The 25,645-nt window shown below is 36.6% G+C and overlaps 1 protein-coding gene across 1 annotated transcript in view; it reads left to right on the top strand.

Annotated features, from left to right (window-relative positions):
- STAB2 (stabilin 2) overlaps positions 1 to 25,645 on the top strand; it is a 922,612-nt gene that overhangs the window by 404,932 nt on the left and 492,035 nt on the right. The window contains exons 23-26 of the mRNA XM_044087850.1: positions 7,787 to 7,967; positions 12,675 to 12,768; positions 19,660 to 19,818; positions 24,547 to 24,642. Coding sequence (XP_043943785.1) covers positions 7,787 to 7,967; positions 12,675 to 12,768; positions 19,660 to 19,818; positions 24,547 to 24,642 — 530 coding nt within the window. The remainder of the gene's footprint in view (positions 1 to 7,786; positions 7,968 to 12,674; positions 12,769 to 19,659; positions 19,819 to 24,546; positions 24,643 to 25,645) is intronic.

Below are 25,645 nucleotides of genomic sequence, written 5' to 3'. Positions count from 1 at the left end.
AGTCATGAAGGACTCCACTAGCTCTGACCTCTTTGTGGATCTAGACTCCCCTGTCTTAACTTCTTGGGTCCTATCTGTGAGTAAGCTGGCTATCCAATGGATGATGTAGGGGGTTTTACCTAATTTTGTGAGTTTGTCAACATGCCCGAGTGGGGTATTTTGTTGAATGCTTTCATCAGGTCAAGGTAGGGGGTATGCACCATTTTCACTTATCTATTGCTTTGGTGACCTTCTTGAAGAAGTCCACCAGGCTGAGTAAGCATAACCTGCACTTGACAAAACCAAAATGGACTGGAGCCAGTGTTTGAAGGTTTTCTATGGCATTTTTATTTTTTCCATGATAATTCTTTCCATTATTTTGCATATGACAATAGTCAGACTTGTGGGTCTGTAGTTACCCAAGTGCATAGATGGCCCACCCTTGTGCAGAGGGATGACAGTTGCAGTCCTCCATTGACTTGACATGAAGACTGTCCAGCTGCTATTGTTAAATAATGATTCTAGTGGTCCTGAGAGGTCATGTTTTCATGCTATTAAGGAGGCATCCTGGGATATTATCAAGGTCCATCAATGCAGTGTTCTTGGCCTGGAAAGTGCATTGAGTGATAATAAAATGTGTTTTATTAGATGAAAAATAGATGAATAAAACAATAAAAAGATAAATAAAACCAAATGTAACTAGACAATCCAAAAATGGCAATATCAGCAGAAAGCTGACCAAAATTAAACCATCTAGACTAACTAAAAGTAAACTATCTAAAAATCTAAAACTATTTAAAAATATAACTAATTATAAAACTAAACTAAATCTTACTAAAATGCTAAAATGTATCAGATAAATGAAGTATCTTTTAAAAGCATTACACTTTACATTAGGAATTATAAGAGAAACAACAAAAAATTAGTTAATTACCACAGCCCATTTAAGTAAATAGGAAATACCATTTCAATAGAAAATAAATATATATTTTAAAAAAAAGATAAATGTAATACATGGCTTGCTTCTTCTGTTTTTCATAATTTTAAATTCCGTAAAGGTTTATCAGATGAAATAAAGCTTCAGCTATATGAAACTCAAAAAAAAAAAAAAGCATATTTACTATGGGCAAGCACCACCCCCCCCCACCCCCACCCCTCCCCCCCCACACACACACACATACATACAAACATACACCCTTCTTACATTTCTAATTCCTCTCTATCTTGCTACTTCCTACTCTCCCATAGCTCCCTTACACCTACCCACTTCTCAAACTATCCCTTGCACTCACTTTCAACCTGCTTTTATTACCCACTACAACACCATATCTTCCTCTCTTATTCCTCCTAAACTACTGTATCAATTCCTACCTAAACTCTTCTCAACTACAACAACTACCTTCACTGTTACACAAATACCATCTCCAAACAACTTCCTTCTCAATAAACCCAAACAACTAAAAGCTAATCCCTATAATGACCTAGCCTTATCTGGAGATATCCATCCCAACCCTGGTCCTTGCTTCACAACTAACAACTCCCTCCCCCCACCCCCTACTTCTTTCATAGCACACTCCACTTCTGTAGCATAAGAACCAGTCTTATCAACTGTTATGCACCCTGCTTCAAGTTAAGATTGGGTATTGCACTAAACAGTCAAACCCACCAGTGCTGACTAGCAAACAGCTGTTCTCAAACTAAAAGCAGCTTTCTTTCTGCCTGCTGCCTATGCCAGCAATCTGGTCCTGCTTTCTTTCCATAACATAAAACAACATATTATACTGTCTTTATAATAGTGCTGTCTAAGTGCTTTATGCTTTGAAAGCTGGAAACACACTTTGATCTTTTTTCCCTTCTGTTACTGATAATGGACCGATAAAGTTCCATGTGCTACAAGGAATTATGATCCAGTCTCCAATCATAAACCTTTATTATGTGTCCTCGACAAGGAGGCCAAAATTCACCTCTCGAGCTTTGCTGTTGAGGTGAATTTCTTGGCACCTATGTCTCAAATATATAATAAGCTGGTTCCTCTATGTTATGCATGTATGCTCGAATGATCTGGTAAAGAACACAGTTGAGATGCATCAAGAAGAGCCAGAGAGGCAGCAGAGATATGCCAGAGTAAGCAGTAAGACAAAGCATTCTCAGGAGTGAGACTTGTGCCAGAAGCCTGCAATCCAAGAAAGAATATGAACATTTAAAATAAATTATGTGCTGTGCTGCAATTGAGTATGAAGAACAGTGTGGGAGTAGGCTTGGCAGAGGGATCAGCTGTGTGTGAGAAAATGGCTCCATATTAGCTTGGAAGGAGCAGTGATGTTCAAAGTTGGGGTGAAAAATCACATGTTTGTGACTGTACTATTAGCATAAGATGGAATGGAGGAGAGGGTATTATGGAATCAGCAGAACATAGTAGATACTCATGCACCAAACTAAGAGAAAAAGCACACACAGAAAATAGCAGAGGAACAAACAATGGTGATTCAAAGCATGGATGAGTAATGTTGTTATGTAGTGCTAGAGTCAAGGTAGGTATATGCAAGCTGTGACACAGGATGGAGGGGTCGACATTGCTGGTATTACAGATACGTGGGACATGTATGATCTAGGGTATGTGTTGTCTAGGTGTGACAGAAATGGAATAGAGAGATACGTAATGCAAACCTTCATAAAGAGCACTATGAAATATAAAGTTAGAGAAGAGGAGAGACACCATTCCATGTACAAAGTAAAGAAACAGCTAGTAACAGGATATATGGTAAGACCATGTATGGCAGATGTGGTTTATTGATACAGTATATCATTCCTATCTCCAGATACATCAGAGATGGAGGAAAAGAGAGACTATAGGAAACAATGAGAGAGTGGGACATGAGAACTAAGAGGGTTATTCTCATGTCCGTCTAAAGGTAGTGCTAAGCCAAGTCAGGGAGAAAATCCTGAGAAGAAGGCTAATCATTTTGCAACAGGACAATAGTGCCATGGCCAGGAGAATCTGTAAGTCATTCCTTATCCAGTCTTTATCCAATTTTAGTACTAGTTTACACAACATGACCATGGAATAGCATTACTCAGTCCTATGCAGACAGCCCTTTGAAAAAATACAAGGGGCTGTGAATAGGATGAAGACTGAAGAAGTGGACTGCAGCCCAGCTGGAGAGTAGAGCACAGGATCTTGATTAGTGATACTTTGCCTGGAATAAGAGAATGAATTATTGCAGCATTGCTGGGGTCAGACTTGGTTCCAGTAATTAGTGTCTTTGTTTCAGGTATCCTAGAGGGAATAGATAACAGGATCATCCTTTTCAGAGACAGCACGAAACTGGATCCAGTAGTGAAGAAAAGAATCTAATGAATCACTTGGAAAAGAATGTCCTGTGGAAAGAAAGATGACTTTTGAGGTTTATTGCACCTAAACATAAAGTGCTACACATGCAATGCAAAAATTCTTGTTGGAAGTGTCATACTGAGCAGAAATTGTAACAGAAGAGTTGAAAATAACCTTTGGGTGTTCAACGAACCTGGGATGGCCTGGAGAGAGTTGACAGTGGAAGCAGGAAACAGAATCCCTGGGTTTATTCTTTTAGGGATAGATTGAAACATAGACCAAGATACAGAGCACAACCAAATGCAATTAACTTATCTAGCCCTTCTCTCCAGCTGAATACGACTGTCTTCCTGCTCAAACATTCTTAGTTGTTGTTAGATTTATCTTTTATGTGATTAACTAATATTACTGTACAAAATAAGTACTCTAAATGGTTGGTTAAGGATTAGCCAGCATGGATACCCTACCTCCCACTGGTGGACATTTGATCATATTCACATTAGGTGTATTTTACCTCCACTAATTAAAATAAACCTCACAACTGGCTATTCTGACCTCTCCCCCCTCACAAAACTCTTATAACCAGAGCAGAGGTTTCTGTAACGCTATTAAAATGTAACTGCAAGAATACTCAACCATCTGTGAATAGTAAATAAAACAGTTTTCTAAAAACTGCATCCCTTGCCTTATTCCTCTGGAGAGAATGGATAGATAAGCAAATTACTGTCTATGGGTCAGATTTGTTTGTATTCCAATCTACGTTTTGTTTTGTTTGTCCTGAAATCCAGGTCCCTGGATTACAGGTCTGATATCACAAGCTGCTTTCAACAAGTGGTTCTTTGATATTGCTATGGGGACAGATTTCTGATGCAAAAAGGTAATACTTCCCATATTCTGGGCAGTGATCAATCCACAACTGACATACTGCATGTGGTTCAGGAGGAGTACATGCAGGAAGACAGATGTCAGGCTGCTGGAAGGAGTTCCAGAGAAAGTCCCTAGAAGGCTATAAGGAATGGAAGTTAAAGGGAATAACAACAGAAAGATGAGACAGAGCTTTTCTGGTAGAGCTGAGGAGGCACAGGAGAGGCATGACAGGGGATGCACAAGGTCAGGTTAGGCCAGTATGAATGGGTCATCCTGTCCAGAAGATATGGCAAAGAGGACACAGGCAGTGGATTGTGGAAACAAACCACTTCCTGGAGTTTTGAAAGCACTTCTTCACAGAAAGGGTTGTGGAGTCATGGAATGGGTTACCACAATTAATGGTGGAGACAAAATCCATTGGGGCATTCATGATGGCATGGACAGGTAGGGAAAGGTGTAAATGAAGAGAAGAAAAGGAGGCAAAATGTTATATATACTTCTTGGTTTATAGATGGGCTGACAAAAATGAAGCCCAATTGATTTACAAGAATTTTTTAACTGGGTATCCCCAGTGGTAAATACATTCATTTGTATTATATGTAGGCATGTAAGTCATGAAGAAGAAGCTTGAAAGTCTAAAGAATCACTTAAATCATGGCAACATATAAATCAAATTCTGAGGAAGTGGAGATCACCAGTAGAAATCCAAAAGAGTAATTGCTTCTCTCATTCATGTCCAGTGACTGCCTTGATGATTTTGCAAAATATCAGGCATATCAAATGCATATAAAGGAGTTGATAAAAAAAGAAGATAACTGACCTTTAGAGTTTTATTTGCCTTTATTTCAGATTAATAATTGCTTTATTCATTTGCAATACTTGAGATGGGTGATGCAATGATGTACTGAGCAACCTTGCCACCTCGCAGTAAAAGATTTTTTGGTTCGACTGTCACCTTGGGTGCCTACTGTGTGGGGTCCATATGTCTAAACTGTATCCATGTAGGTTTTTTCTGTGTGCCTCCGTTTCCTCCCATCTCCCACAAACATGCAGTATCTGAAATGGCATTATCCAAATTGCCAGTAGATGTCCAATCTGTGTCTATGTGGGTTTCCTTTGGGTGCTTCAGTTTCCTCACATTTCCCAAAAGCATGTAGTATATGAACTGACTTTATCAGAATTGCCAGTAGGTGTTTATGAACTGTGAAAGATAGTGAGAGCTTACATTATGTGATAAACTGGTGCCCTCTTCAGAATGAGTTTTAATTTGCTGTGCCTTCTCACTGTTGGGATAGGCTTCAGTGACTCTGTAAAGGATAACATGAGTTATCATAGATTCATAGTTTCATAGTTAAGTACTAGGCTAGCTGACCTTGCTGGCCATTTTAGGCCTAGCCACTTTCCATTTTTGTGCTCAGAATAACATCCCATTTGTTTATAGATTGGTCTTACCCATCTTATGGTCAATAATTATATATTTTCCCTAATGAGAATAACTGGGATCATACCAATTTGAGGGGGCCCATGCATGGGTAAAACTGGATAGGCTTGTAAAGGCTGTTGAGCTGTTAGCCTAGTAATCTCCTATGAACCTATAAACCAATGTATAAAGCATTTAGGAGCTGCCACTGTCCATCTGTTGTACAGGGAGCAGTCTTGGAATACATTTTCTATTTCCTGTCCATAGATCTAAGTTGTACTTGAATATCGACTGGGATGAACTTTATTTTATGTGGATGGGGAGTCTGTTCCACATCAGAAGGCAGATATACCTGTCCTTCCAAACCATTCTGTTGATGTTGCAAAAGAGGTTTAGATCCCTAGATCAATTATTTCTGATGGCATTTGACTTGCTGATATGCAGTAAATCCATCAGTAATGGGTCAGAGGATGTATTTAATGCCAGACACAGGTCACCTCTAAACAGTCTGTAAAATACTGAGTATTGAGGCAGAGCTTTGAGTTGGTCCATGTACATGTGTTTTGGGCTTTGTATCCTTTCAGTAAGGTATCTGTGTGGACATTGCAGTGATTGCATGTGTCTGGACAGATGCATGTGAAAGCTGGCATTATATTGAATAACTGGCCTAATGAGGGCTGAATAAAGAAGGACAATGGCATCCATAGATCTAGGCACAACAATCCCTTTGCATGCAAACTGTACAATATAGAAAGATTTTCTTAAAACAATAGACACATGTTGGTCAAAAGGTAAAGCACCATCCCTATAAGTTCACAAATTCTGAACAACTGGGTGAATTCTTAAGGGCATATTGTCAATGTGGTAATTCCCTGGGGTAGATGATTTCCCAAAGGATACAATAATGTATTTTTTTTGTTACTTAGTTTTAGTCCATGATTTTGACACCGGGTATTTATTTGACACAAACCTTCTTGCAGGAAGGCTAAGTCATTTGGGAATACAATGACTACTCCTAGCTTGAAGTCATCTGCAAACTTAGTCAGCCAGAACCCCTTGGTGTTGGCCTTTACTTCAGAAAAGTAATGCCAAATAGGAGTGGTCCCAGCAGTGAGTCCTGGAGGACTCCTCTGGTGATTGGTCTCTTTATGAAGGCAACTTTCCCTATTTTAACTATCTGTTCTCTATCTGTGGTTGTGTTGGCAATCCAATGGGTGATATAGGGGTTTATTTAGCTTTTCTACTATACCTGGGTAGGAAACTGTGTCCAAAACTTTGGCCAGGTCAAGGAATGCATTATGTACCATTTTGCCTTTATCTATCGCCTTGGTGCCTTTTAATAAAAATTCATCGCGCAGAGTAAACATGACCTGCCCTTGATGAATCCAAACTGAGACAGGACCAGTGTTTGGAGGTTCCCTGTGTCCTAATTGATTAATCCCATGACAATTTCTGGCCTTTTTCAATGCCCTTAAATGTTCTTAATCTTTAATAACAAAGTTAATGTTATTGCATAACATTTCACCAGGAAATGGGTAGATGAAATAAAGGGCTGCAAGGATGGACACAGTAATACCCAGCCATGGCAATGGCTGTAAAGCGGAAAACATACAGAAAAGTGATATAGTTAAATTGGTTGGGACAGAGTCAGATGACAAGAGACCATGGATGCACACTTTGCTTCACCATCTGTACAAGAAAGGATACTGTTGAAATCAGAACACTTCATTGTGAGACTTATAATGAATGTGCCTTTGAAATCAATTCTATCTGTTCCACTTATAGTGCTTTATAGCGTTGTCCAAGGTGTATCAAGCCCCATGTTCCTAAACAAAATGTAATTGTATTTTGTTTGATAACTAATTTAAAATGTAAATTAAATGCACTCATCATAAACAACTCGCTTTCAGAAGCAAAACCAGCTACTAGCAATTTCAAGTATGAGTCCCTATGCTTGCTATGAGTGTTCTCTTCTCCAGTATTTCATTGAGACTGAGATGCATTTTTTGATTGACAGTGCATCAGTGCTTTAATAGAATGAAGTAAATATCTGTGGGTCACACAGTCATAGAACATCTTAGTTGCTGCTCACCTGATATCTGTTCTATTGACCAAGGAAAGGTATTGTGTAAACAGGAACATATATTTACTAAACCATTAATACTGAGACTTTTCTTTTTTTATTCTAGAATGCCCCTGCCTTCATGGAGAGTGTGACAACAGACCAGAGAGTGATGGCTCTTGTAAGCCAGGATCTTGTGAGGCTGGCTATGCAGGAAAATTCTGTGACATGCAGACAAGGCCATGTGGGACATTCATAGACTTCTGCCATGCACGAGCAGATTGTACATTTGATAATGGTGCACCCCGGTAAGAGCAAGATAATGGTTATCCTCATGATATCATTTCAGGTTGCTATGTATGTGTGCAGTACATGTGTGCATGTGTGTCTGTGTGTGTGTGTCTGTGTACATGTGTGCACCTGTGTAAATGTATTTCCTATGATGCACTGGCATTATTTCCAAGATTTGCCTTCTGCCTTATGTGCTCTGATTGCTAGTGTATAATCTACCTCCCAGCTGACCCTAAAATGGATGAAACAAGTACCAGTTAAAGGAAAACTCCACCCTCTCATACAGTTTAACTCATTTGTTAGGTTTCTTTTCTCCCTACAGTCGGTTCCAGCATTGTGTATGTACCAGAAACCTGCTTGTAGTTTTTAAAACATTTATTTCCTTGCATTGGAGTCAAAGGAAGGGAAAGCCCACCTACTTTTTTTTAAACTCAACTTCTCCCATACTTTGCAGAGAAAATCGTCTCTGCCAGCATGACATATCATAGACACAGTTAAATCTGTAGTTTACCTTGTCAGGTACTGCTGTCAATCTTAGATGGGTAATTAATCCTGCTAATGTCAGAAACACAGCAGCTGATATAAAAAAGACAGAAAGCTGTATAATTGTTTCCACTCTTTTTATTGCAAAGGGGAGGAGAACTTAACACTTCCCTTTCATAGCAAAACAAAGCAATTAGGTCAAGTCAGTGCTGACTCAGTTGTTTAAAGGCAATTGTAAAATCTTCTGACAAATTTACATAAGCAGCAACACAGTATTGAAATTCTAAGTGTTAAGATAACTTGAGTAGTAACAAATATTTATGTGTCATTTAGAGAAAAGTCAGTAAATATTTTTTCTTGTTAATTATAAATACATTTACCATTTTCAAGACCCCCTCCACACACACACACTCTCTCTCACACACACACACACACACACACACACGCCAGAACTGCAGAAAGAGAGTTAGGTGGCAACCCTATCAACTAGGTGCACTGATACTGTTCATAAAAAAGGTCTTTTATGTTTTGTGTGACATCCTTCCAGAGGGGGATTCATATCTGGTACATGCAGATCCATTGTAAGAGATTCCCACTGACTTTGACTCAGTCCTTGCATTGTCAGAGAGCAACCATAATATACAGCTGAATTTACTTTAACATACATTTACTATGTGCCCTTGCATTAAGAACACTAAGAAAAGGAAATCAGAAGTACTTGACTGTGTTTAAATGCACACACACACACACTTTTGTGCACGTACTTTATATACATACACATATACAGAAATACACACGAACTGTGTGTGTGCAATATGTGTGCATACAATGAATTATTTATAATAAACAAGATAGTATATTTAAGCATTATTAAGGTATACATTCTAGTAAATGTTGCTCAATTATTTACTTGGTCACTGTTACACATTGGCTATGTGTTCCACATGCAATCTTGGTCAATGTCTTTCTGTCAGTATTTTTTATTTGTATTGATAAGTACATTTAATAATTATTATCTTTGCCAGTATAGCTTATGATGTGGCTGAAAAGGGTCCTGGGACCAGTTCATTCTCCTGGTTACCAAAGTATAAATAAATATGAAATTGAAAAAAGGAGGGGGAACATAACAAATAATTGAGGAACTGGTAAAGCACATTTTAAGTCTGCATCATTCACGAGAGAGAGAAATCCTCCCACTGAGGGCATTGTGAAGTAGCAGACAGACTAAGTTTCGAGTCCTACTACTTGTCACTTGTAAATGTACAGTAAGGAATCATTTACTACAGTGAGAGTTTTCACACATCAGCATGAGAGTATGGGGGAAGGTTTATTAAGTTTGTTAGACTACAAAAGACTCCTCTTACAAAAAATTTTTTTTATCTGCTTTCTTTTGCTGCAAGTAGCTAACAGCTATTTATAGCATAGAACAAGCTCTGGCAGACAGATAAATGAGCCCCAGTCAGGTAAACAGAGAAGCAGCTCTTTTACAGAAGGTGTGTTTAGATGATGGTGCTTCACAGTCCTGCCATTATATTTTAATGGCATGAGAAAACAGCACCACTTATGTCTGGCAAGAGTCATATAAAGAGGACTTGAAATGTATTCTGGGAAGAAGTAAGGAAAGCGAAAAAATAAGATCACGTTACCAAGGCAGGCCCCATCATCCACCATTTTGAGAGAAACACATTACAATTGCAAAAGAAGCACTTGAACTAATTTTGAGGTATTAAAATAGCTACAAAGCAAAGATACAATGAAAAAAATGTTTTTTGAGTTCTAAGGTGGAGTTTTCCTTTAATGAGTGAGTGAGTGAATATAATAAGAACAATTGCTTCATAATGCGGTAATATATAAGGACTGGGTATGAAAAGACATAGGTCGTGGTTATGGTAGTGGTGGAGCTAAGGTTAAGTTAAATAGTGTATTAACTTGAAAAGATAAATTAACAGCTGCCTCTAAGGTTGTAAAATGTAGAGTCTAAGCTTCGGGACAGTTAATTTCTTCAAGTATTCATAAAAGTAAAGATAGCATTTGTGAGTATATAACATCAAGAGTGGCACAAGGACACTCTTATGCAATCTATCCAAAAGTTAAGTTTTCCCTAAGTCCCTTCTCTACTGCTTTCTGTCAGTCAAACTATCACTCATTTTAACTTTGGTCTTACAGGCACATTTCTACAAGTTATATGGAGGGTCTTATGAACATACTGCATACTATTTAAGAAAATCTCACCTATTTTCAGCTTTAAAACAAATATACCTCCTTGTTCTGTTTCTACTTCAAATACTCCCTCGTCACATCCCTTAAGTATGTCTGTCAACCCAAATCACATGACCCCTATCCCTTCTCTCTCTCTCTCTCAGTGTCTTGTTCTAGATCAAGCATAAATCTTCACCTTCCTTCTCCCCTTAAAGTTAATAACATTTGTTACAGAGCTCTCTTGCATGCATTCTAAGATGTATTCACTAATACCCTCAAATCTGCATGCAGTGAGCTTTGTGATGTGTTATCAGGGCCTGTATGATGCAAGGAAGAAGTCAGACCCTCTTCTGTCCACCCTGCATGGCCGTAAGGTAAGCACACTGCTCAGGCTTCATACCACCTTACCTGACTGCTTCAGCCTCGCTGTGCTCAGAATTCGTAGCTCTCTTGTATCTTTCCTAGTAGCATTCTTCTCAAGGTGTGCAGTGTCAGTTGTTCATCAAGTTGCATACTCACCTTTGGCACTGGGAAGATAAGATGACCTTCACCCACAATACGTCTGGATCTGCCACTTGGATTCATGTTCCAGTAATAGCAGTACAATGATCAGAGGAGGGATGCTACTCCCGTGAGCTATCACCTTCTTAGTGTGTTGATCAGTGCAGATGGATATGCCATTCAGCCCATGGCAACTGTTGATGATGAATGTAGAAGATTCCTTGAAGTTAAGTCCAAATATTCTCTGGTTATTATTGGTATCAGGCTGTGTTCCTGCAAAATAATCATAAGCTTAGTTTGATATGTGTGGTCAATGCAATTAAATAAAAAATAATGAAACATGAAACAAATAAGATAATAAATGTCACTGTTGCAACAATATTTATAAGAAGAAATTTCTTTACCTCAATAATCGTCTTTGCCTTCCAGTGAAAGAGTCAAACTGTAGCATGGTTTGATAAGTAAGCTGTCAAACTTTATTTGGAAAATTGTAAATCCTATGTGTGGACCACATTCCATCCATAATGTACTGATACAGTATGCAGGATTTTACAATGGGTTTACATTTCCTACCATATTAATGACCTTCCCCCAATAAAACAGACAGGTGTCTTTACAGACTTAGGCATCTTCACGGATACAAATGTATCCACCTTAATTACGAAAGACTCTTCTATTTCATCCAAATGAGTACTAAGGGCATCTCCTCACAGTCAAAAGTGGTTATTATTCCCCTTTGCTTGTCCTTTAATAGGCCCATCTAGAAAACTGTGTACTGTTCAATATATACCTATGAACCAGCTAACCTAATTTGGAAAACCTCAGCGGTTCCTAACTAATAAAAACTTCAGTATATATCATTCAAGTTAGGCAGAGCATCTAAAAGTGGTATCTGTCTTCTTTGTCAGCTGCAGACTCCTACCAGTGATCTGTGTGAGGCCAAAAAGCTATAAAAAATCCAATCCTATTTGATTTGCTACATGTCTGTAAAACTAGTAGTAACGCAAATAAAAGATCAAGGGACTTAATTCTATATTGCAACATAAATAGGGCATGTTGGTTTAAGAGATATCTCTCCTAATGTATTCCCCATCTCTGGATCAAACTTTCAGTTTCTGTGAAGTAAAGCATGCCCCTGGCAATTTGAAACTAGCTTAGATAATGAAGATTCAAATTTACCCTGGCCTAGAACCCTTATCTCTTATGGATAAGGGGTTTAACTTGTTCGGTGTACTAGTGGGATTGCAAAGGCTAAGCTCAGAAAGGCTTAACTGATCAGTCACCTGATGGCAGCCTATAAACCTTTCCATACTGTTCCAGGGTATGCTTTATCACAGGACAGTAGTGCCTTGGGGGCATAAGACACTTAGATTCTCCTTTTGCTTTGCAGTCACAGTGCAGCCTAAGGCATGATAATATAGCTTAGAATAAAGCATGTCCTGACATATTATAATTTAATTCGTTTTCTGAATGTTTACAAAACTTAGTATAATTTCATTTGTTTTCACTGACACTACAATATGTTTCCTCCATCTCTGCAGATGCGTGTGCCAACATGGTTATGAAGGAGATGGCATAACATGTATAAAGGCCAGGCCTTGCTCTTCCATTCAGAGAGGTAGATGCAGTGCTAATGTGAGTACATAAATACTTTAAATGAAAAATGTTTAACTATACTGCTTAGATGACTACTATTTTGAGATGAAACACTTTTAATCAGGGTACAAATAATGCAGAAACGGAAGTTCATTATTTAAGGATATATTATGTGGTGAGTAATTATTTCAGTGTGCACTGTGTAATGAAACTGATGAGAAATGAATACACGTTTACAATATGAAGCATTTCTGATATTTACAGTCCTCCTCTGCTTGTCAGTAAAGTGTAAATGTATTGCATTTCAACTTTTAATCAATCTCTGATAAAAAGGCAGGCTTATGATTTACCATTTTGTTAGTTAACAAAAGCAATAATATGATATACCACTATGTTAGTTAAATAAACTGCAGCAGCATGATTTATAATTATGGTAGTTTTGTTTAGCATTCAGCAAATAATACCTTTCTGTTTTGTTCCCTCCTCCTTGCGTAATTTATGAACATATATATTCTGGAATGGTTAGTAGGCAAAAGTGCTCAGTTCATGAATCACAGAGGTCCTAGAAGTTTCTAGCAATTTTATTTCATTGTTACGGACCTAAGAACTAAAATATAACCAGTCACTGGCTGCCTTCTAATATCTATACTCAACAAAATTAAACTTATGGATGTCATGCCAAAAGTGTTGGTCACCGTTTGTCCGTTTTTCAGTCTGAGTAGCAAGTCTATGAGAGTTTCTCCATTGCCATTTACAGCAAGATATTACAATAACAACTTAAGACGTATCTCTCTCTGAATAATCTCCTTTAGACCATTTCACTGTCTTGATGAAAGTGCATCACATTTCATAAAACTTTTCTTGCCCTGAATGGTCTGGCGGCATCTTTTGAGACACACAGAATGCAAAGATCAGAATGTAATTGGATGACAAAGATCTGACAATTTTGCTTTACTGATTGCAACAAAACCTGCCACACAACATGTATAGTCCCCCTTTCTATGAAACATAAATCAGTGTTTCAGAATATATAACTAACGGCAACTAGAAGAAATGCTTCACTGAAAAGTGCTTGTATGTGGTAAATTAAAAATGACAATAAAAGTTTACTTTGTGTTTTCTTATTTTTTTCCTCATATTGTAAATATATGCAGTTGGGTAAATGGGTGATTCATCAAAACTTTAAAAAAGACACAAAATACCATGGCTGACATAAATACTCCATTGGTAGAATAAAATATAAATAGAATATAGAAGCCAATGAAGTAAAATAAAGCCCAGAGGTGCATAAAATGTTTATTTCGGTAAGTAGTTTCACATCTGCTCCATCAGGCCATATCAAAATAAGACAAATAGCAGCCCTTTAAAGATTAACATCAATAAATATTAATTACCAACTAATCAATCCCTACTTAGTTTTGATCAGCATTTTAATATATTATGTAAAAACATATATATATATATATATATATATATATATATATATATATATATACACACACACAACTTCTAAAAAAGCGTGACAATGAAAATAAAAGTAAAAATAAAAAATGAAAATAAAAAATATAAATATGTACGCATGCAAGGAACCCTCACCGTAACTCACTAAGTCCCAAGCTTGTATCTTTTTAAAATAGGTCTTAGTGGTATTGTTTCATTGAGCCCAGTCTCTTGATCTAAATTCCTCATGTCACCTCCTCTAATACTTGGTTGTATGTATACTATGACCATCAACCGGAACACATGTTGTGAGTTGTTGTTCATAACATGCTTGGAAAGTGCATTGTTCATAGAGGTGCATTTATATTGCTATAGAAATGCTTCATTTTTATTTTATTTTTTATTTTTACTTTTATTTTCATTGTCACCTTTTTAGAAGTTGTATATATATGTTTTTACATAATATAATTAAAATGGTGATCAGTACTAAGGAGGGATTGGTTAATTGCTAATTAATATTTATCGATGCAAATATTTAAATGGCTGCTATTTGTTTTATTTTGATATGGAACCAAGAACCAAAGCAAACTGAGTAAAGAAAGTCGGTTCCAAAGGAAACCACAAACACAAAAAGTGTCACAGATAAAAAATAAATAGGTTTATATAGTGCTTTCATCATTATATATCAAATGACTTTTTCAGAATAACATAAAACCAACCATTTCAGTTACAATAGTTTCTAAAATAAGTCACATGACACTTTTTAGCCAATCAAATAAGTTACATAACATCCCCCAAGCATTCAATTAAATTAAATAAGAATGTAGTGTTAGAAAACTAGCTATACAAAAACTATCATTAAGACCTGGAGGTGACTCGGCGTTCACCTTGATCTGCCAACAAACCTCTGTGAATTTGAAAACATCAGCCCAGAGACAATCACACAAATCCCTTTTCAAACCTTCAACTACCACAAATTTAAAATTATTTGAAGGAAAATTCTCTAAATGTTTAAATAAAGCATTATTAACATTTATGTTTTTGACATACCTAACATGTTCATAAATTCTGCCTCTTAGCTTTCTTTGAGTTTTCCCAATGTAAAAACAAGTACATTGGGAACAAATAACAGCATAAACAACTCCTGCTGAGTTACAGGTGTAAATTCGAAAGGAATAGAAAAGCCTGTTCTTCTGGGCTGGCGTATCCTAAACTGTTCCCTCATTCTTTGACACACCCACCCATAGCAGAGAACAAAAATGGGCCAATTGCAGCTAAAGGGGAAGTATCTTATACTTCATCCACCCAGGTCCCTTTAGGGCGAAACCCACCGAGGAGATCGGAGAGGATACGGTATCAGGCTCATACAGTCAACTACAGGCCGCAATGGAACACCAAGACGCCAGGGCAGTACAACCAAATGAACTATTACCTCAGGAGGCAGAATACCAGACAGACTTGACCACATATGAGGTGGATTTAATAAATGAAACAAAACAACATGGTGCGAACCCTGAATGCTTATATCCTACATGCATTTTTAATGAAAAAGGTGGCTTTTGCTTTTATACCTTTTCATCGCAAATTATGGACATAGGGGGTTGCTGAACTCTTTAGTAAAGGTTTTAATTTTGTTCCGGCAAGTCGCTCAAGTATAGTGGATCTTGTATTAGATCTAAAATTGTAAGAAATTTGAATTTATAGTTGCATTTTAATAACATGAAGCGAGTTGATTTAATATGCTCTTTTCAGAAAAAAAGTTTATTCAACCCTCCATTAACTAACATTTTGTTATTATTTGAAAAAAAATGTGTGAATATGACTTTAAGTCTTTGGTTAATCAAAGAGAGTGTGGATTTAATGACAATGTTAGTGAACAAGAAAGAGACTTATTACAATGTATTTGTGAAGACAGGACTTTAAGAGTTATGAAACCAGATGACGGGGGTGGGGTAGTAATTATGACAAGACATGACTACATCAATAGAATGAATGTATTCCTGTTAGATGGTGCATTATATGAAGAGGCTTCTTTTAACATGGTCAACATATCATATAAAAAGGTTGACTTTTTAATTAAGGACATGGAAGATCAGGGGCAGTTAGACCATGTTGCAGCTGAATTTCTATATACTAAACTTCCAAAAGTGCTACGTATCTTCGGAATTCTGAAAATACACGAGAACAAACAAGACCCCTCCCCATGAGACCAATTGCCAGTGCATGAGAGTCCAAACTACATTCTTTGTGTAAATACATAGATACAGTGTTGAAGGGTGCCTTGAAAGGGGAAGAGCATATTTGCATAGATTCTTGGCACGTCTTAAAAAAATGTAATGGTCTTGATTTTCAAAATGATGCTATCTTTATCACCGTGGATGTTGTCAATTTGTTTAATGTGATACCCCACACTTTAGGGACTGAATGATTTCAGGAATTTCTTTTGGATTCGCGTCTATTTAAGAATGAACAGGTAGATGTGTTGGTTAACTTTATGGAAATTATTTTATGCAACAACTATGTCTTTTGTGAAGGGCAATATTTTTTACAAAAAACAGGTGTAGCTTTGGGGGACATTTGTGCCCCCATATTTGTGAATATTATCATGTTGATGTGGGAAAGAAAATTTTTATTTACATCCCAATATATAGGTAGCTGGAATTTATATTTATGTTACCTAGATTACCTGTTTTTTTGTGTGGACAGGTAACGTGTCAGACATTAACTACTTTTTGGCCTTTCTGAATGACACTACCTCATTTCTCAAATTCATTTATAGTAGTGAAGTGATTATTTGGATGTTGAAATTAGAAAGGGTGTAATGAACAAACAATACTTCAGCAACATTTACGGAAAACCCACTTACTGTAACAGCCTTTTACAGTTTAATAGCAGTCACCCTGAATATGTGAAAAAAGGCTTAATAAAAGGCCAATTTGTGAGAACAGCACGTATGGTTACTGAAGATGGGGAATTTAAAATGCAATGTGATATTTTAACAGAGATGTTTAGATCTAAAGATTACCAACTTAATTTAACTGGAAAAGTTAAACAGGAAATAACAGTGAAAAGGGAAAAGGTATTATTTCCCCATTACTTAGTAAAAATGAGAATACAACCTTAATTGGTTTGAATTTGGATATGCCAGGGAAGGACAAAGATTATCACTGTTCTTTTATTACAAAATTTTCTGTTGACCACCTGTTCATTCATGAAATTCTGTCTAAGAACTGGCAGATTTTTTGTGGACAGGATGGTTTGATTGAAAAGTTAGGATATAAGCCCCATATAGTATATAGAAGGGGGCTTACAATAAAAAATATGTTACAACAAGGTGACCATAAAAGCCCTAAAAGTGGATATTTGGGGACTACGAGATGTGGGTTTTGTTCACAATGTACCCATGTTTTGAACAAAGAGAGTGCTAAGATCAATCACGTAACAATTAGACCTAATGGGGTATACACCTGTAACTCAGAAGGAGTTGTTTATGCTGCTATTTGTTCCCAATGTACTTGTTTTTATATTAGAAAAACTCAGAAAAAACTAAAAGACAGAATTTATGAACATGTTAGGGATGTCAAAAAACATAAATGTTAATAATGCTTTATTTTTTCTTCCCATAATTTTAAATGTGTGGTAGCTTTGGGTTTGAAAAAGGATTTGTGTGGTGTTCCCTGGGCTGATGTTTTGGAATTCAAAGTGCTTTGTTGGCAGATAAAGCTGAATGTCCAGGCACCTCCAGATCTTAACGACAGTTTTTGTATAGCTATTTTTTTAAGACTACATTCTTATTTAATTTAATTGAATGTTCGGGGGATGTTATTTAACTTACTTGACTGGTTAAGAAGTATCATGTATCTTATTTTAGAAATTATTTTAACTGAAGTGGTTGGTTTTATATTATTCTGAAGAAGTCATTTGATATATACTGACAACAGCTCTAAATAAACCTATTTGTTTTTTTATCTGTGACACTTTTTGTGTTTGTGGTTTCCTTTGGAACTGGCTTTTTTACTTATTTTGATATGGTATGATGAAGCAGATGTGAAAGCGCTTACCAAATAAACATTTTATGCTTCTCTGGCCTTTGTTTTACTTCATTGGCTTCTATATTGTATTCATCAATACATATTTTTTTTGCTTGTTTTGTTTATCCTTTATCAGCTAGGTAAATGAACTGGTCCATGAACCATTCTCAGCCATTATCCAGTCCAACAGAGAAAGGCAATTTGCAATTTAGAGATCTAAAATAGGAAATATAAAGTGCAATCATGAAGCACTGTTGAATGTACCACTAAAATGTTACAGAACAAAAACAGTGAAAAATTAGTTAAGAATACAAATGTGTGTCTAGTTAACAGTCATAATCAAATATATTTTAAAAAGTTGAAAATAGTGGCTAAAACAAAGTCTTTATATCTAAACAAAATAAGCTGCTGAGTGTAAACAGAATGTATCAGGCATATAAAGTTAGAACTTGTAAATAATAAGACATGAAATATTTGCAATATTTAGGGAAGTTAAATGAGCTGAGATAGATAGTATTACTGTGTATCACACTGACAATATAAATTTGAGTCTAGCTCAATGTGTTTTGTGTGTGTGTGTGTGTGTGTGTGTGTGTGTGTGTGTGTGTGTGTGTGTGTGTGTGTGTGTGTGTGTGTGCGGGTATGTATGTGCATGTATGTGTGTGTATGTGTGCGTGTGTGTGTGTGTGTGTGTGTGTGTGTGTGTGTGTGTGTGTGTGTGTGTGTGTGTGTGTGTGTGTGTGTGCGCGTGCGTGTGTGGTGTGAGTGTGTATGTGTGTGTGTGTGTGTGTGTGTGTGTGTGTGTGTGTGTGTGTGTGTGTGTGTGCGTGTGTGTGTGTGTGTGTGTGTGCGTGTGTGCGCGTGTATGTGTGTGCGTGTGTGCGCGTGTGTGTGTGTGTGTGTGTGTGTGTGTGTGTGTGTGTGTGTGCATAGTCATCATCACCCAATAAATTCCTGGCAATGAATAACTGTCTTTTATTGAAGAGCCTAAACTGGTAAAGAAAATTTACAGATATCAAATAAAGTAAAATTAACTACAAAAATAAATTTCACATAACAAGCATTATTTTTTTACTTTTTACAATGCTACCATGTAATTTTGCAAGCAGAGGATGCATTCCAAAGTAATGCTCTAAATCATTTTCTAGATACCAAAAGGACATTACACAGTGTTTCAGGAAATCCTTATTTAGTTATTTCATGTAATATACAGAACTAATTTTTAAAATTCTGTAGGCTTTCTAAAAAGTTTGCAGGTCACAGTTTTTGTTCCATACTTATGATACCAATAAAAATGATGCATTCTGCATCGTTCTTAAATTTAAAAAAAAGAATCTTGATCACAATGTCTAGTATAATTTAACTGTAGAGTCAGACAACATGCTTGTTAAAATTCTATTCATTATTTTAATGTGTGTTATGTTTATACAAACTTAATAATGCCATTAACTGTTTGCAGGCAGAATGTATTAACACAGGCCTTGGAAATCATACCTGTAAGTGTTTACCAGGGTGGACAGGTGATGGGTATGACTGCATTGAAATCAATAACTGCTTGACTGAAAAACGAGGAGGTTGTCATGCAAATGCAAGCTGCATTTATATAGGTCCTGGACAAGTAAGTGAGACTTCAGAAGAATTTCTGTATTTTTTTAATATTAAAATGAGTTTACAGTGCCCTTATTCCATCATTTTTTTTTTACAAATGTGGACTGCAGGAGGTCCAATCTAGATCATGTTCTTCACAAATATATAAAATTATTCTTCAGAAATTTGGTATGATTCTTCTAGCAATAAATGTAGCCTGTTTGATGTATCTGTATACTTCTTCCTTTAGTTACTGTTCATCTTTTTTCCTTCTCTATTAAATCATATTTCCCCAAAATATTTTCTGTTGCTCTTACTTTTTGCAAACTTATAAATCTTAAACTGTAGAGATGATCATTCTGCTATTCCAATGTCATCTATCAGGAATGTTATCTACTACAATAGCAAGATTTTATATCTCACTCAACTGCACTGTACTCTATACACGAGGTAAAATCTAATATAACTTACTTGTCTGTTTGGTAACCACAAGGAATCAAAGATCAGAGCATTTGATAAAATGACTGCATATTTGAATTGTTGCTATTGAACAAAGTATCCAAATCATTTCTTTAATTTTAAATCAATTTCCTCCTTCAGATGCGTTTCATTTTGTATTTTATATGAATCCACTATTTCTTTTATTCTAAAGCATTCCAATCTGGTGCATTAAAAATGTAGTTTCATGCACAGGTGATACTTACTCTGTGTTATGAATTTATCACCACAAGCTGTCCCTGCTGACTTTTATCAGTGGAGAAAAGGAACAATAATACAGTTTGAGTTATAGTGTTGTTTTTTAAAGCAAGTGATTTACTTTTAAAATAATGTCAGCATTTAACAGCAATATAGTATTGCAAAGTTGGTGGTAACTCAGCTATTTCCAAATATGCACTCAATGGAGATGTGAATAAACTATTTAACAAGAAATGAAAGCAGCAAAATACAACATAAGATCAGTTTCTTCCACTGTAAGCCTTTGTCAGTTAGATGTTCCCTCTCTAAAAGAGCTAGTAATAAATGCAGGTGCAGCTTTGTCGTCTGACTTTAACCAACCAATAATCAGAATCATTCTTAAAGCAATAATAGACCAGACCTAAAAACATCATATTTACAAAATACGAATTAATCAAAATGATTTTATATATATATATATATATATATATATATATATATATATATATATGTATAATATATGTTTACTTAATTATGCATAACACATACTAAATATAATAGACTGTATATCACTATATAATATAAAAAAAATAATCCTTTGAGTTCTGATGTTATCTTTAATTGGTTTCTAAAGTATGACTTATCCACTTCTGGCCATGTTGTATTGCTTAACACTATCTTACCAGCTATTCCTGCAGCTAATGATCATTTAGCCTGACATTGAGATTTCAATGCCAAGCAAAATATTTTTTCTCCATTTTTCATTTTAAACTATAGAAAACTGCTTGCTACATTTGTAGCAAGCCACTTCTATAGTTTTATGTCACACACGTAGCATTACTGTGTTTTAGTTATAGCCATAAATGCAATACCAGCATTTATTTCTGAATACCAGTAATGCACTGAAGACACAGAGCACTTCAGTGCTGCAGTTCTGACTGCATATGCTATACTGGCATTCAATGTCATTAATGCACTGAAGACCAATCAGGATCTACCAGTCACACCCCTAACACCAATTAGACCTTTGTTGCTATGTATTAGAGACAAAGATGACTCCATTTTGAAATACCAGTGATTATATGAGAATAAAGCCCTCCAAGGACATGCACTGATGCCTGTGTTACTGGTTACAGGTTGAAATCCAATTGCACCACCATCACACATAATACTTAGATTGATTCCAATTCAAATCTCTGGGGAAGGAGAAGTATTTTGTACTTCTGTATGACCAGTAACCCATCTTCTAATCCTACATATGATATATCACTGGGTAAAAATTCAACTTCTGTACTAATAAGTCAACTCTCTAAGCCAGCATGAGCTAAATTACTAAAGTGCATTTAATAAAACATCAAATTACGGAATATGAAAGCAGAATTTTCATACTACATTATAAAACAGTTAAAATTAGGAGTTGTGAGTCCTGCACATATTAGCTGTGCCAGTCCAAAGCAAAGTTCTGTTACATGTCCTGCTGTCAGCATAAAGCTAACCCATGTAATGTCAGGTAATGTCATTGATCTGGCAAGTAAAACTTCTCAGCTTTGTAAAAGTTGCTTGTTGAATGTTATTTTAAATCTTGGGATGAGTCTAGTAATAGAGGTCAATGTGGTTTTTAAATGAATCAAATCAGAAAGGGAGAAATAATCTAGTGATCTGCTGGAAAAATGCCATGCCTGAAAAAGGTTATACAAATGTTGTCATGCAGAAAAATCATGGAGAGTTTGTAATAACGTTGCTGGGATATTAAAACCAACATGCATCTGTGATATCCCTCCTCTGGACCACTCATCAAAGAGCCTCAATCCTCACCACTGACACCACTGGGGAACATTCACTGAGAAAAAATAGACATTCATGGTACTTTCAGATGCAGCTTTCTGCACCAAGTACAATTTCCCTTAAGAGCACACAGGGAATGCACACTCCAGTTCTGGGGCTGGGCTTTCTCTCCAGGACCCAAATAAGACTCCCCACTGACACAGCTATAGAGATGAGTCCTTAGTCGGGTGTACAAAGCCAAGTCATCCACCACCCTCTCTGTGAAATCAGTGCTGTCAGTGTCCCTGTTCAAAGTAGCTGACATACACATTCTCTCTGAGATTTGATTTTCACACACACACACACACACACACACACACACACACACACACACACACACACACACACACACACACACCCCTGGGAAAGACTGGGACAGCTTACCCACTTTGCCACCTCCACCCAGGCTATACAGTAGATACACTGCCACCAGAACACCCAAAGCCAGCTACTCTAAAACTCTTACCAGGGCACCCAATTACTCTCAGTAAAATTAATTCTTATACAAATGGTAACGTTTGACCAAACAGCAATACTTTTGAGACATGGAGCCACAATGCCACTAAATAAATGCAATTACTCTCAAAGGTTAAATATTTCCAAAAGACCAGCCAAAATGAAAGGTATGGATATATTTAATAATAAATAATAAAATAGAAAACATGAAAATACTTAATTCTATTTACAATAAACACAAGACTTTCCATTCACAGGAAATATAAAAAAACACAGATGGAAAAATTCATTCAGACACAGAAAAACAATATTTAGCTAATCTCATGATGTTTTATAACTGACTGAAGAATTACTGTTACCTAGTTACTTACTAAAGCAAGGCAAGATAAAGGTGGATGAGTGTGTCTTGTCAGGTCTCAGAAAACATAATACCCTTATCATATCTCTCACTAGTATTCAAATACATTTTTAGTGCTGGCTACAGAATGATGTCACATCTGGTCACCTGACTCTGTGGTTCCTACACTACCCCCTCAATAGCAACTGAGCCAGGATTTGGCACTGATGTGTCCCAATACACACATAGAACTTTAGCTAAGGTATATTACAACATTTGAAAACTGTAAAACAGTTCCAACATTGCCACCCTTCCTGCAGAGACTAACAAGCCATTCTCTGGCACCCCAGGGTAGCAATTAGTTCACCACTAAGGACAAAAGAGCAGGATCCCAGCCCAAGCCATTCACAGACATTAAATCTCTGGCTGCATTCAGACCTGTGGGATAAAATATTTATGGCCTAAACCAAGTCATTTAATTTCAGGATATTTTTCTTAAGGTTAGCTGGGCTGAGCTTAACCTCTTCCCTTCCAGCATCCTCTGTCAAAATATATACATTTAGTCAGTTACAACAATACAGTCTGACATAATATGCATATTTATTTTCTGTCCAGCAGGACACACTGTTGATATATTTTTAACTCAAGGAACTTTACAAATACATTTTTATATGAGCATCTGTACAAAGCAATTTGATATTCAAATGACATGTAATTCTTTACAAAACTCCAGCTAGCTATGCTTGCATATGTTGCACATGCACTGCCCTACTCTCTCTAGCACAGCTGGCACTATTTCATATCATCACAGCATCAATTACATTATACAGACTGGGAATTCTGCTGCCACATTACTCACTTCAGATTTCACCAATCAGAAAATCTCATTATGAGCTGATCAGCTCTGCATACCTCTCAACTGTCAAGATTTTTGCAGAATATCCTGATTTATTCCTAATATTTTTGCCTGTTTCTCATAAAACAGTGGTTTTCTGACAAATCATTGGCAAATCATTGAGAATTGAATTTGGAAGTAATGAAAGATATTTGAATTTCAGAGTTAATACCCTTTAGAAAATTTGCGCTAATGCAAAACCTGCTTTTCTATCAACTTTCTTAGTTTGTAAGAGCAATGTTTAAAAAGTGTCCCTATTTTTGGGCCTTCATCCCCCTAATTACTTATAGCTTTGTCCAAATTGTTTGTTTGAAGAGGTAGAGAGGTATGCAGGTGTGGTAACCTGAAGTCAGAGAGCTGCATTTCTTGCCATCTTAATATTAAAGTTCAAAGCAGACAACCTGTTTTTTTTCCCTTTAACTGTGCTCACCCAATTATTTAAGGTAACAGTGAAGGTGCATTATAAATTATATAATTTTCATTTACTTGCTTTTAAATGCAGTACAGTTTAAGAATAACAGATGGTTTGCAGCTGAAGGTTGTCTTAGTTCTTTGTATTGTGTTACTTTTAGAGTACTTGTGAATGCAATACTGGATTTCGAGGGACTGGAATTGAATGTGAAACAATTGACCCTTGTATAGAACAACAAGTCAATTGCCACTTTTTGGTAAGTTTCATTCTTCTTTTGCTATTATAAGAAATTCTTACCATATTATAATGCATGTCATTTTGATTTAATGAAAAGCTGATTTCATAATGCTTTTGTCGGGGTCTTCTAGTTGATAGAATTTGGGACATACCTAGTATATTTTGAGTTGCTTACAGAATATTCTGTATGATGAGTCTTCCTGGGAATATTTTCTCACATAATGAACATTTAAGGTGTCCTTACTAAATCTATGGTGCATTTCAGTTATGTGCTTCTGTCACTATAGTGAGTACTTGTTATTTTCCATTACTTTTTTAAACTCCACCCACAGTCCTGCCACTAACCTTCCCACATATCTTATCCATTCTTCCATGATACCTCAATAACTCCTAAAGGGACACTCTTGGACACATCCCTTTGCCACTTTGTCTCCCTGACTTCTCACAGTGCTGGCCTTGTAGCAAGATTCCTAGAGCCAGGAAGCCCTGACTCTCTATGGCAACACTGTATAGGAGCCTGGAGGCATCATCCTGTAGCAGTGTCAAGTTACACTCCCTGCCCTGGAGGAGTGATGTGCAAGGCAAGAGCATATATGTCCCTTTATTCTTAAACTGCTGGGCTGCAAGGACTCTGGTCTTCACCACCAGTAATATAGGAAACAGTTCTCTCCAAACTCTCCCTCTAGGATAAGAGAGTTGTCTGTCTGTTGGTCATCCACTTCATCCAATCCCCTCTTCTGGATAACCCTACCAGCAGTCTAACCCTGTTACCAAACTTGTGTTACTGTCTGCACAGATGTATGTTCTGCCTCTGTGCCACTGGGCCTATAATATTACATTAGATTGCAGAAGGGTCCTCTTTAACAGTTACAAAAAGAGAGCATCTCAGCAGATTAGATTTGTATTTTTTTTATAATTGCAGAATTGACCCAAATTCCATGCTATGCCATACTGGTTATGTTTCATACTGGGGAATCTCTGGTTACACTGAATATTCATATTAGATTAACTGATGATTCTCT

This window comes from Protopterus annectens, chromosome 11.part0, assembly GCF_019279795.1.
Source record: "Protopterus annectens isolate FY-2018-M chromosome 11.part0, PAN1.0, whole genome shotgun sequence".
NCBI classification, from domain to species: Eukaryota; Metazoa; Chordata; order Ceratodontiformes; family Protopteridae; genus Protopterus; species Protopterus annectens.
Note: the sequence above shows the minus strand (reverse complement) of the source record. Positions and strands in the feature narration are given on the sequence as shown.